This window comes from Elgaria multicarinata, chromosome 1 (assembly GCF_023053635.1).
Source record: "Elgaria multicarinata webbii isolate HBS135686 ecotype San Diego chromosome 1, rElgMul1.1.pri, whole genome shotgun sequence".
Classification (NCBI taxonomy): Eukaryota; Metazoa; Chordata; class Lepidosauria; order Squamata; family Anguidae; genus Elgaria; species Elgaria multicarinata.
Window position 1 is genome coordinate 37,990,110 of NC_086171.1, and position 14,488 is coordinate 38,004,597.

At 42.0% G+C, this 14,488-nt stretch overlaps 1 protein-coding gene across 9 annotated transcripts in view; it reads left to right on the forward strand.

The window, feature by feature from the left end:
• KMT2C (lysine methyltransferase 2C) overlaps nucleotides 1-14,488 on the forward strand; it is a 208,126-nt gene that overhangs the window by 165,918 nt on the left and 27,720 nt on the right. For all 9 annotated transcript variants that reach the window (XM_063126216.1, XM_063126206.1, XM_063126186.1 and 6 more), the window contains 6 exons: nucleotides 597-898; nucleotides 1,997-3,786; nucleotides 5,163-5,274; nucleotides 6,781-6,859; nucleotides 7,245-7,308; nucleotides 8,703-8,935. In XM_063126216.1, coding sequence (XP_062982286.1) covers nucleotides 597-898; nucleotides 1,997-3,786; nucleotides 5,163-5,274; nucleotides 6,781-6,859; nucleotides 7,245-7,308; nucleotides 8,703-8,935 — 2,580 coding nt within the window. The remainder of the gene's footprint in view (nucleotides 1-596; nucleotides 899-1,996; nucleotides 3,787-5,162; nucleotides 5,275-6,780; nucleotides 6,860-7,244; nucleotides 7,309-8,702; nucleotides 8,936-14,488) is intronic.

Consider the following 14,488-nt stretch of genomic DNA (forward strand, 5'->3'; position numbering starts at 1 on the left):
GAGTGGGCCTTCTTGGTGGTGATGCTGTGTCTTTGGAATTACCTCCCTTGAGAGCAGAGAGATTTTATGTCTGTCAGTCTTTTTAACTCCTTCATTTATGCTGCTTTTACTGCTTTTTTTCATCCGTGTCGTGGTGTAATGTTTGTTGTATATTGTTTTTAAAAATATTGTCAGCAGCCCTGGAAACACCTTTTAGGTAATAGTATTTAGTTTCCACTGAAATCAACTTAAAACATGATTAAGTTGTTCCATTTATTTCAATGGGACCTGAGTGCAAGTAATTTAATCATCCAACACAATGTGTTGATGATTATGACAAAAAATACTAAATAAAAATGGTGAAAGCTAATCAGCTAGTTTAGAATCCTGATTAAGACAAAATCTAATTAGCCTTAACCACAGTTAACATCAGCACTAGTGCATTCTTATAACTATGGTTAAGGTGGGGAGCAGGAGAGATTTGTTTTGGGGAGGAAGTGCATATGTTTACACTGTTCTCAAGAAAACTGATTGCTTGATACATTTTTCTTAAACAGAAAACTCAAGTTAGGAGAAGTGTCTAGTTAACAAGATCAATTGTTTTTGTCCCATATCAGCGCCAGAAATTACGTGAAATTATTCTGCAGCAGCAGCAACAGAAGAAGAATGCAACCCGTCAAGAAAAAACCCAACAAGAGCCTAGCCCAGCACCTCGCACAGGACCTATTCAACCATGGCAGCAAGAAAATCTGAACCAGATTTTTAATCGTCCTCCTCCTCCCTATCCTGGAAATGTTAGGTCATCCCTTGCCCCACCCAGCGGATTAAGGTTCACAGGTTTTCCTGTCGATGGGCAGTTTAATAGACCCCAATTTCCAGGAGATATGGGTGGCATGGGAATGAGGCCTCATGGAATTAGGTATACTTCTTGATTACTTAATCCTAAAATATGTGGGTTTAGATGCTTTTAATATTCTAAGCATATTCAAATAATTCAGAATGACTGAGGAGATGAACTGGGGCAGTTTGTTATTAATGCAATTGTTTAATGCATGTATTACAGTATTTTGATCCAAGGTTGAATAAAAATAATCAAAACATTGGTTATATTAACTATCCTTTTGAAGATATTCTGGTTTAAAATTATATCTGAACGTAATGCAAACAAACATAGTAAAGGCTTCACTCAATCACTTGAAATTGAATTCATGAACCTTTATCAATTAAAACTTGCTTTTCCATATAAACTTATGAATCAGGAGCAAAAATATGTGACTTCTGAGGTCAAGCATTATTGTATTTATTATAGTTCAATACTTATAGCTGTCAACCAAACTGTTGGACATTTATATTCCATTTCATGGAGAAACACAGTTGTGCCCCGTGTTTCTGGAAGGTTCTGGGCACTTTAGTCTTCAAGTAACTGATCTTGCTTAGTGTTCTTACATGTATATTGAGAGAACCAAACAGAAATCTTTAATTTAAAAATTGCTTCCATAAATATTTATTTATTTATTGCATTTATATACCGCTGCATAGCCGAAGCTCTCTGGGCAGTTTACAAAAATTGATGTAAACGTGGCTTTTGCACTACAGGATTTATGAATAAGCAAGCGTACGTTCCTGGGTAGCATGAGGGCTCTGTTTAGTTGCAAACCTATGATTTGTTCTATTATAGCAAACAAATTAGCCTGAAACTTCATTTTAAAGCAGTTGATTTAAATTAGCAAGAAAAAACTTGATTTGAAACAAGTATTTAAATTGTCTTAATTTAAACCAGTCCACTCTATTTTGACACTAATTCTGAAGCTCATCAAAATAGGAACATATGAATGCTTTGCTGGATTAAGCACAAGGATCATCAATTCCAATATTCTGTTTTCAAAACTGGACAGCAAAAATGTACATTTGTGGCACTTTTATTTATTAAAAAATGTAATACCTTACAAAATTGGTTCACTGTGTAAGTATGCTACAAAAGGCCATCCAAGTTAACCAAAGATTCCTTTTCCCCCAGATTTGGTTTTTCTGGAGGTGGTCATGGGCCTCCACCATGTCAAGAACGCTTCCTTGGTCCTCCACAACAAATGCAACGTCCTGGTGTTCCACAACAAATCAGAAGATCCATGTCTATAGATATGCCTAGACTACCTAACAAGCCTCAAATGGGTAACCCTATTGGACTCTCACAGCATTTCCCACCCCAAGGTATTCAGGTTCAGCAGCACAACATAATGGGGCAGGCATTTATTGAGCTCTGTCACAGGGCTCCTGAAGGCAGGCCAAGGCTTCCTTTTAATCCCTCATCAACTCCTGTTATGAACGCAGTTCCTCAGCATCAGCAACATACAGGATTTATACCTCGGCAGGACTGTCACGGACCAAGACACCTAGAGCCAGTGAGATGTAGTTCTCAAAGCCTAAACAATCCACTGCATGTGTCAGCAGGTTTGGAGCATTTGCCGCCATCTCATCAAGGCACAATGAATCCCAACCAACCTCCTGTACTAGTCATGTGTTCTTTAAATCATCCACCAGTTATTGATGCTTTTTCAGCATCAATAACAACACCTGTTGAGGCAGCAGGTAACTTACAGCCCACTGACACATTAGAAGAAAAGCTTGATACGGATGATCCCTCTGTGAAAGATTTAGATGTCAAAGACCTTGATGGTGTTGAAGTTAAGGATTTAGTTGATGAGGACCTTGAAAATCTAAATCTAGACCCAGAAGATGGCAAAGGAGATGAACTGGACACATTGGATAATCTTGAAACTAATGATCGCCACCTTGATGACCTTCTTAGATCAGGAGAATTTGACATCATTGCCTACACTGATCCAGACCATGATTTAGGTGACAAAAAGGGCATGTTTAATGAGGAGCTGGATCTTAATGTCCCCATAGATGATATACAAGGCAAGGCAGAAGAAGCTCAGCAAAAACATCAAGATGAGAAAGCTGCCATTCCTGCAGACTCACTTTCTCCTCAGAAAAAACCTGTTGAAGTGACTGAGATTAAAACAGAAGTGCTGTCGCCAAATACATTAGAAGAAACTAAATCTGAAAATGAAAAAAGTGATGGAAATATGTCAGCCTCAAGCACTCAGCTTATGGCTGAAGTAGAGTTGCATGATGGAGAAACAAAATCTATGCTGCCTTGTAATGTGGAAATAGCTGACAAAACAAATATGAACGAGGAAACCACTGTGTCCAGCCCAGATGCTCTTCAGGGCCCTGCTCTAACATCTGCTCAAAGTATGGCAAGTTCTTGCAATATCTCTGGATCTACTCCAGTTCTAACAAGTTTGCTAGCTAATGAAAGTTCGGAAAACCCTGACGTTGGGCCACTGGGCTCTCCCCCTCACCCATTGCCAGCAGCACAAACAAACCCTGTTTCAGGTATTCCGCAAACTTTAATGACATCTGCTGGTCAAACCATGGAAAATGCATTGCCTGGTGTGAACATGGTTCAAAAAATAAGCCATAGCTTCTCGCAAGGGACAGCAGTAAACCCAGGCTTTATCCCCGGCCAGCCAGTTAGTCATAGTTTTGGGTCAGGGCAGCCTGGTAATCAAACTGTGCCTGTCTTAAATCGACCCGGCCCTAGCGGTATGCCTGTTCCCCAGCAGATGATGCTTCCTCAAACATTAGCTCAGCAACAAAATCGCGAGAGGCCTCTTTTGCTCGAAGAACAGCCGCTTCTGTTGCAAGATCTGTTGGATCAAGAAAGACAAGAGCAGCAACAGCAGCGACAGATGCAAGCCATGATCCGCCAGCGTTCAGAGCCGTTTTTCCCCAACATTGGTACGTTTTTGTTTTCCTTACACTCAAACCCTGATAAGATTAAATGGAAGCCAGCAGCCCTATATCAATTCCAATAATGTCCACTAACAGATAAAGTCTAATATCTATCCTGTTTTCTAATTTGTTCAGTCTATGTGTGAAAAATGGAGACTAGAAATCGGGAAAGGCAGGAGAGGTTTTCCACCCTTGCGGAAAACGTAGGTGTTCTGGAAAGGTCAAACTGATTGTCCCAGTCCCTTGCCAAGCCCTGATAATGTAGATTGTAGAAGTGGAGACCAGTTGAGCGATCACTAGCGGCTTCACTTCAGTTGAGGTGCCTTCCAGCCCTTCCCTTCATTGTTGCTTCTGCCTCAGCTGCTAGAACAGTCAGAGAGGGGAATGGACAGTGGAAATTGGGGTTAGAAGAAGAGAAGGAAGGGAGAATTTGGGGGAGGAAAAGGGCACACAAGCAAGCTTCCGGGGGTGGGGAGAGTAAAGGGAAGGATGCTCCCCCATTAACCCATGGCATATGTATTTGTGTACAGCTCAGCATATGTGTAAGTATGTGAGTGTGTCTTCAAAGTCAATGGAGCAGACAGGTGCAGATCAATTCCTCTGCTACTACAACTGGTTGCACATCTCCAGTGGTATATCCTGTTTCCAAACTTTCCAGATGTTGTGTGGCTATCTTAAGGCTCTTATTGTGACTGTACATTTATCAGGGTTCAAATGAAATGGTATGTTCTGTAGATATGAAAAATTAAAATTGAAATAAACCTGGGATAACAACTAACCCTTGCCATTCTCAAAAGGACAAAAGTTCCATGTTAACAAGGGATTTGGCAGAGATGATTGCTTCAGTTTATTGTAATTAAATTTTGAGTTTGCTCAATTGAAGCACACTTGAGGAAGCCCCTAATGGGTGGGGAACAGATAGGATAAAAGCCTCAAAGCAAATATATTACACATTCCCCTGCCAGACATCTATCTCCTTCTCTCATTCTATCTACACACACAGAGAGAGATACACTGGTTACATCCCCTCCTCTTGGGAACAGGATATCTTAAATAAATAAATAAAATAAATAAATAAATAAATATCTTGTTGCTGTTGCTGGCAGTGGCTCAGGGCTAACGTTGAGGGGGGAAACTGTGTTACTATTAATCTCCTAGTGTTGCCCAGTCTTATTGTAACATTCTATTTTTGACTGTGATCCTTCTCAAAGGTCGCTCAGTAACCACAGTTAATGCTATATGTCAGTTATGCAACTTTAAACAGTAGTCCTACAGAGGTAAGAAGATGTGAAAGAAATTATATAGTAGGTATATACATGGCAGTTCTATATAATTAATACTTCGCAAATTTGACAAATCGTTTAAAACTCTTGTCTTCATAGATTTTGATGCAATCACTGATCCTATAATGAAAGCGAAAATGGTGGCTCTGAAAGGGATCAATAAAGTAATGGCACAGAACAATATGGGAATGCCACCAATGGTCATGAACAGGTAGGTAATGATGGCATCTTTACATAAAGATTGTGTGTATTTTGCAGCTTCTCTTAGATTCATGTGTGAATGTGTTCCCTGTTTTCTGAATTTTCACGTCATTCTTGTCGGTTCCTAACCTGTGGAGAATTTTAAAGAAGGAAATTATATACTTTTATCATTGGCCTAACCTACACCAAGCAGCATATTGTACTATGAAGGCGGTATATAAAAGGCAGGAGCCACACCAAGCAGGATATAGCACTTTGAAAGTGGTATATGGTATGTATCAGTGGGCCCCAAGAGTTGTCAGTGCACTTCAATAGTGTGCCTCCTGCCTTTTATATTCCACTTTCATAGTGTAATATCCTGCTTGGTGTAGATTAGGTAATTGAATAGTTTGGTTTTTTCCTCTGTTATTTATTTATTTATTACATTTTTATACCGCCCAATAACCGAAGCTCTCTGGGCGGTTCACAAAAATTAAAACCACAATAAAACAACCAACAGGTTAAAAGCACAATTACAAAAAACAGTATAAAAAGCACAACCAGGATAAAACCACACAGCAGAAATTGATATAAGATTAAAATACAGAGTTAGAACAATAAAATTTAAATTTAAGTTAAAATTAAGTGTTAAAATACTGAGAGAATGAAAAGGTCTTCAGCTGGCGACGAAAGCAGTACAGTGTAGGCGCCAGGCGGACCTCTCTGGGGAGCTCATTCCACAACTGGGGTGCCACAGCGGAGAAAGCCCTCCTTCTGTATGTTAATGACATACACACAGATAGCTGCACATTACTACACATAGGAATAACTCCAGTGTGTGCTGAAAAGGGCTGAGTCTGGGAATATGAAGTAGATTGTTTATGGTCAAAATCACACTGTCCCCCCTCCCCCCATTCCCACCCCAAGAAAAATTGAGAGATGAACTAGGCATCTATGATAAATGAATGGAATATGCTCAGAAGCCATTTAGGAAAGGAAATGTATGTCATAATAATGGGATCGTCTTGGAATCATAGAATTGTAGTGTCGGAAAGGGCCTATAAGGCCATTGAGTCCAACCCCCTGCTCAATGCAGGAATCCACTTCAAAGTATCCCTGACAGATGGCTGTCCAGCTGCTTCTTGAATGCCTCTATTGTGGGAGAGCTCACTAACCCCCCTCCCCAGGTCATTGGTTCCATTGTCATACCGCTCTAACAGTCAGGAAGTTTTTCCTGATATCCAGCCGGAATCTGGCTTCCTGTAACTTGAACCATGATTCCGTGTCTTGCAATCTGGGATGACCAAGAAGAGATCCTGGCCCTCCTCTGCGTGACAACCTTTCAAGCACTTGAAGAGCGCTATCCTGTCTCCCCTCAGTGCAATCACGTCTCCCCTCTTGTTTGTTTTATATTGGAATCTGATATCCGCTGGGTGGGGCAAGGGATGACCTAACATTTCCAGGAATCAGAATTTGATAATATTGTACTTTGTTAATGCAAGTTGTAAAATTGTGGTTTTAATTTTCCTACCACTAGATTTGCCTTTATGGGTCAAGCAGTGCCAGGAGCGCAGAGTGGTGAAGGCCAGAATTTAATACAACAAACAATGACACAGGTAATGTAATCTGTCCAGAGATTTGCACTAAAGCAGCTCAGATTTTCTTAACTCATTCATGATCTAAAAGCCAATGAGGTATAGTGGATAGAGTGTTTAGAGGAACCTGAATCCAAAATCCCGTCATTCATGACAGCAATGATTTTCTATTTTTCATGGGGGGCTGGCAGCTGCACAAGTGAAGTCACATGTTTTCTAGGTTTGGGGCAGAACCGTGAAGGCAACCTATGTATATAATCCAGCTCCCAAGAGCAGCCTTTTGACCACACAGTGGAGGCATTCCAAGAGGAGAAACCTGTTTCTATGTGCAGGTTCCCATTCCTGAGATTGGAGCAAATATAAAATAGACTTTTATTAACTTCTTTTCCCTTCCCCCCCTTTTAAGGATGGAAACCTAACACCTCAGATTGCTAGGCCAAACCCTCCAAATTTTGGTCCTGGTTTCGTAAGTAAGTATACCTCTGATAATGTATTGTGATCTTGGGCTTTGATTCTCAAAACCAACTCAATGCACATATATTTCAAAATGCACATATATTATATTTCAAAATTAGTATAATAATGGTGTTTTAATTTTTGTATCTTTTGCGGTTTTAATTCTTATGTTCACCAGTCCAGAATCTGTTTCAAATTTGGTGAGATATACACATTTTGTAAATGACTAAATAAGTCTGTTCAAAGATCGGTAATTCTGATATTTACTCCAAAAGTTAATCATAACACCAGTAATTAACCACAGCATTCTAAGCCAGTTTATTAAAAAAAATTTGAAAATGTGACGACTTACAGAAAAAATACAAAATGTAAAAAATCTGGAAAAATTATGTTAAATTTGGGAAATACCTCATAAAAAGTAGTATTGCTTACATCGTGGCAGTAATTATTTTCATCAATTTACAGATTAATTTTACATAAACCTAATATTTGTTTTGCCAATGAAAAAGAGGGGTTTGTGCAGCCTCATTCTCTGTTTCAGTATGATACCTTTGATCATTGGTTAGTCTTAAAAAGGAGTGGCTTTAGATTCTGCCTTAAATAAAATTTGTTTTTGTGGATAGAGGAGGAAGAGAGGAAATAATGACTCAGACACCAGAGCTTGGGTAAACTAGGGCTTCTTTATTTAAGATTGGGTAATTCACCCCTCCCTGGATCTGCATGTGAAGGTGTGGAAATCTAATCACTTTGTTTCCAGGCAACTAGCCTACATTATGGGTGAGCCACTTGGCCAAGCCAGGAGTTGGGTAAAACCCGGCTCCTTTCTTATGCTACACGGGACACTGAGTAGGTGAGACAGTGAAGGTCCCCAAGGCAGGCCATATCCTGAGTCGAGAGCAGCTCAGCCCCCAGAGGACCAGGCCTCAGAACCTGCCAATCAGCAACCTCACCTGATATCCTAAGATTCCCGCACAACCCACCAAAGGAAGGGATGCGCGCAGGGCTTACTTTTAAAGGCAAGCACCGCCCACGCCTCACCTTGTTCAGGTGTAAAAACAGATAGGTCGCCCTCCCTCCCTCTTCCTGCCCGCAAAAGCCTGCCCCCTGGCCTAGCCGTTCCAGCAGGGTGGGAAAGGGACATACATAAATCTTGTCTTCATACTTCACATTCTCTTTTCCTTCTTAAAAACTATTTATTCCAGTCCTATTATGAAAGGGAGGAAATGTTAGGGGATGCATAACGTGAATATTTTTCTAAAGCCGGTTTGAAAACCAAGTGTTTGCAACCACCCTAGGAAAAGTCTATATAATAACATTGTACAGAACAACTGTTCACTTGAAAAATAAAAACCTCCCTTTAAAACTAAAATCCTTCGAAAAATATTGATTCTTTGTGTTTTATCCTCAGATGATTCACATAGAAAGCAATATGAAGAATGGCTGCAAGAGACGCAGCAGCTTCTTCAAATGCAGCAGAAGTTCCTTGAAGAGCAAATTGGAGCGCACAGAAAATCAAAGAAAGCGCTCTCTGCAAAACAGCGCACTGCAAAGAAAGCCGGCCGAGAATTCCCAGAGGAAGATGCAGAGCAGCTTAAGCATGTTACTGAGCAGCAGAGTATGGTTCAAAAACAGCTTGAACAGGCAAGAATTTGTGGCTGGGGCATGGGAAGGCTTTGGCAGCACATTGGAATTATCCTGTTTTGCTATTTTATTTATTTTATTTATACTGAACGTTTTAATTTTGCTCTGCTTTTCTTTTTTTAAATCCCAAAGCAGTTCACAAAGTGAAATTGTAGTAACATACAATAAACCAATCAATCACATTGTAATAAAACAATTAAATATCTCATTAAAACAGCCTTTCTCAACCTGGGGCGCTCCAGATGTGTTGGACTACAACTCCCAGAATACCCCAGCCAGATGCAGTCCAACACATCTGGAGCACCCCAGGTTGAGGAAGGTTGCATTAAAATAACCAAGGGTCTCTGGCAATGCTAGCAGCTAGGAAAACACCTGGGCAAACAAATATGTTTTTAGTTGTTGGCAGAAGCACTCCACACTAGGAGCCCGTCTGATCTCAGTGGGGAGGTCATTCCACATGTTGAGTGCCACAGTAGAGAAGGCCCCGTCCTCTGCACCAAGACTGAGTGAGTAGGCCATGGTAAGGTAAGCGAGGCCTCCCTTTCAGGACATAGGGACTAGTACAGCCTATATGGGAGAAGGTGGTTCCTTAGATAACTGAGTTGCAACAGCAACATTAAAAAAAATAGTGAAGAGGTGTGACAACAAATTAAGAAATAGAAGTAGGCATAATTTTCAGACCAGTGTACCTATTTTGGGACATTCAGGCATATACTGCTGAACTGAACAATTATTCTGAGGATGATATTGGAATGGGTGGTGATACCTCAACTCCATACAGCTTTAGATGACACTGATTATTTACTTACAGCTTTTTTACCCCGCTCTTCAGCTAAAAAAGACTCCATAATCATAGAATCATAGAATAGCAGAGTTGGAAGGGGCCTACAAGGCCATCGAGTCCAACCCCCTGCTCAATGCAGGAATCCACCCTAAAGCATCCCCGACAGATGCTTGTCCAGCTGCCTCTTGAAGGCCTCTAGTGTGGGAGAGACCACAACCTCCCTAGGTAACTGACTCCATTGTCACACTGCTCTAACAGTCAGGAAGTTTTTCCTGATGTCCAACTGGAATCTGGCTTCCTTTAACTTGAGTCTATTATTCCGTGTCCTGCACTCTGGGAGGATCAAGAAGATATCCTGGCCCTCCTCTGTGTGACAACCTTTTAAGTATTTGAAGAGTGCTATCATGTCTCCCCTCAATCTTCTCTTCTGCAGGCTAAACATGCCCAGTTCTTTCAGTCTCTCTTCATAGGGCTTTGTTTCCAGACCCCTGATCATCCTGGTTGCCCTCCTCTGAACACGCTCCAGCTTGTCTGCGTCCTTCTTGAATTGTGGAGCCCAGAACTGGACGCAATACTCTAGATGAGGCCTAACCAGGGCCGAATAGAGAGGAACCAGTACCTCACGTGATTTGGAAGCTATACTTCTATTAATGCAGCCCAAAATAGCATTTGCCTTTCTTGCAGCCATATCGCACTGTTGGCTCATAATTCAGTTTGCAATCTACAACAATTCCAAGATCCTTCTCGTTTGTAGTATTGCTGAGCCAAGTATCCCCCATCTTGTAACTGTGCCTTTGGTTTCTATTTCCTAAATGTAGAACTTGGCATTTATCCCTATTAAATTTCATCCTGTTGTTTTCAGCCCAGCACTCCAGCCTATCAAGATCACTTTGAAGTTTGTTTCTGTCTTCCAGGGTATTAGCTATCCCACCCAATTTGGTGCCATCTGCAAATTTGATCAGCGTTCCCTGCACCCCCTCGTCCAAATCATTAATAAAAATGTTGAAGAGCACTGGGCCCAGGACTGAGCCCTGCGGTACCCCACTCGTTGCCTCTCCCCAGTTTGAATAGGTTCCATTGATAAGTACTCTTTGAGTCTGATTCTGTAGCCAACTGTGAATCCACCTAATAGTTGTTCCATCCAGCCCACTTTTAGCTAGTTTGTTAATCAGAATGTCATGTGGTACTTTGTCAAAAGCTTTGCTGAAGTCAAGATATATGACGCCCACAGCATTCCCACGGTCCACAAGGGAGGTTACCCGATCAAAAAATGAGATCAAATTTGTCTGACAGGACTTGTTCTTGACAAATCCATGTTGGCTTCTAGTAATCACTGCATTGATTTCAAGGTGTTTACAGATTGACCTTTATAATCTGCTCCAGAATTTTCCCAGGGATGGATGTCAGACTGACTGGTCTGTAGTCCCCAGGTTCCTCCTTTTTGCCCTTTTTGAAGATAGGGACAACGTTAACCCTCCTCCAGTCGTCCGGCACCTCACCCGTCTTCCATGATTTTGCAAAGATAATAGACAAAGGTTCTGAGAGTTCTTCCGCTAGCTCCTTCATTACTCTAGGATGCAGTTCATCGGGCCCTGGAGATTTGAACTCATTCAACGAAATTAGGTGTTCTTTGACCATCTCAAACTGTAATCCTGCACCCTCAACTTCTGCTTCACTTTTTCCAGGGGGGTCATAGACCCGCTTTTGGGAGAAGACTGAGGCAAAGTAGGAATTGAGCACTTCAGCCTTTTCTTTGTCATCTGTTATCAATTTGCCATCCTCATTAAGCAGTTGAACCACCATTTCTTTCCTCTGTCTTTTACTACTCACATATCTGAAGAAAGCCTTTTTATTGCTTTTAGCATCCCTCGCTAATCTCAGCTCATTCTGAGCTTTAGCCTTCCTGACGCCATTTCGGCACTTCTGCGCCACTTCTCTGTACTCTTCTTTTGTAGCCTGGCCTTCCTTCCACTTCCTTTATGTATCCCTTTTTGTTTTCAGGTCATCTCTAAGCTTTTTATGGAGCCACATTGGTTTCCTCTGTTGTCTTCTATCTTTTCTCCTGGTTGGAATTGTTTGTAACTGTGCCTTTAAAATTTCCTTTTTTAAATACTCCCACCCATCCTGCACTCCTTTTCTCATTAGGCTCGTTTGCCATGGGACCTTACTTATCATAGTTCTGAGTTTATTAAAATCAGCTTTCCTAAAATCCAGAGTACGTGTACGGCTACACTCAACTTTTGTCTCCTTCATAATCAAGAATTCAAGTATGACGTGGTCACTTTCTCCCAGAGTTCCCGTAACTGCCACTTTATCCACTGAGTCATCCCTATTGGTCAATAACAAGTCAAGGATTGCCGAACCTCTAGTTCCTTCCTCCACTTTCTGTAGGAGAAAGTTATCACCCACACATGTCAGGAATTTCTTGGAAGGGCCGCTTTTGGCAGTATTGGTCTCCCAACAGATATCAGGGTAATTGAAGTCCCCCATCACTACTACATCACACTTCCTTGAAACACTGGCAATTTGTTTCTCAAAAGTTTCATCCTCGTCTTCTCCTTGATTGGGTGGTCGGTAGTAGACTCCGATTATTGTGTTCTTTTTATTCCTTGCCCCATTTATTTTAATCCAGATGCTCTCGATAGGGCTCCCAGTCTGATCCGCCTGTATTTCTGTGCAGGGATAGGTATTTTTAACATATAGTGCAACTCCACCTCCCTTTCTATTTCTTCTGTTCTTTTTGAACAAGTTATATCCTTCAATTGCTATATTCCAGTCATGGGAGTCATCCCACCAAGTTTCAGTTATACCTATCAAGTCGTATTCGCCTTCATGTAATAAGATTTCAAGTTCGTTCTGTTTGTTTCCCACGCTCTGGGCATTAGTATATAGACATCGAAGACCATGTGTTTTATAGTCTGGCTTTGTTCCTACATTGTTGTGGACACTATTTTGGGGCACTATTGCAGCTGTTCTCTGTACTGTGGTGCCTTGGCCTTCATCCATTGTTGCCTCGAGGTTTACGTCTCCCGCCCCCGTAAGATTCAGTTTAAAGCCCTCCTGATCAAGTTCTTCATGCTGTGGCCAAACACATTCTTTTCAGCCCTTGTGAGGTGCAACCCATCCCTTGCCAGCAGTCCTTCTCACGTCGGCACCACCTTCGTAGCCAGTCGTTAAGTTTGTAAGTTCAGGGGACTTACAAACTTAATAATAAGACTTGGTTTTGGAACAGAAACTTCATTGGTCACCTTGTGCCAGGGAACAAACGGGAGTCCAACAGGGAGTGCAACCCTGTTGGTTTTCTGGACCTTTCAGCAGCTTTCAATAGCAATCAACTATTACATTATTCTGGACTGGATCTCTGGAGTGGGATTTTAACTCATGCTATTACAGTGGCTCCAGCACTTTCTGGTGATGTGGCTTCAGAAGGTGGTGCTAGGAGATTTCTGTCCCACCCCATGGCAAGGATATCCTGAACAAGTATTCGGAGGCAGTTCTGGGATGAATGAGGGCAAACAAGCTGAAACCTAATCCAGATAACATGGAGCTACTGCTGGTTGGGAAGACCACTGCTTTGCATCAAGGTTTGCAAGTGGCATTGGGCAGGGTTGCAGTCCCCTTGAAGAGCGAGGTATGCAGTTTGAGGGTTCACCTGGACGCTGCACTTTTGATCTCTGGAGGCATAGTTGGTTTTGGTGGCTAGGAATGCCTTTTAGCAGTTTAGCCTGCTTCACCAGCTAGGACCCTCTGGAGAAAGTGAACTTGGCTTCAGCTACATCTAGGTTACATCCAAAATAGACTACTTGCAATGCTCATGGCCCGTTTTGGGTGATTAGAAGGTTGTTTCTCCCTCAGACAACCATGCCGCCTGGATTTGGGTGACACAGCAAGCTTCCCCTGAGCGCGTAATTAAGGCAAATGGTGCCACGGCTTAAACTGTGGCTTGTTTAAGCTGTGGTGATTGTGCAAACCAGACCACTTTATTGGCCCTTATCAAGGTCATTACCAAATCCAGGCAGTGCATTAGAAAACTGCCTCACCTGGATTTGATGAAAGTGAGAGATTGAGCTGGCCATCATTTGCATATTGATGAAACCTAAGTTCATATCTCTGGATTACCTCCACATGCATGTAGATGTTGGATGGCATGGAGGATAAAATGGAGCCCTGTGAAACCCCACAGCATAACTGCCAAGGCACAGAGCAATAATCCCCCAGCACCATCTTGAACCGGCTATGCAAGGAGGTTGGAACAACTGCGATGCAATACCTCTAACACCCATCCGAGACAGCCTATCCAGAAGGATACCATGGTAGATGGTATCAATAGTGGCTGAGAGATCCTAGAGAAACAGGGTTGCACTCCCCTTGTACTGTATCTGTCTCTCTCCACAAAGGTCATTCTGTAGGGCAACCTAGGCAGTTTCTTTTCCAAAAACAGGCCTGAAGCCTGATTGAAATGGATCTAGAACATCAGTTTCATTCAAGATTGTCTGGGCTTGATGGCTACAAGTCATTCGAGTTCCCTGGGCTCTGCTCAGAGGGAAAGGGTGCTTGGAGCATTAACCATACCAGCAGGAGAATCCTCCAGACTCCTCTGACATCCATCAGAATCCATTGCCTTCTGGGGGTGGAACATTTAATAGGTTCCCCCACCCTTGCAGAGGGGAAAAGCTTACAGAAGTCTAAACCTCAGTGGGAAGTGATCTAACAATGACAAGGGGATATATGTCAATTCCTGCACTTTCAGATCACCATCCTCCTGTTCA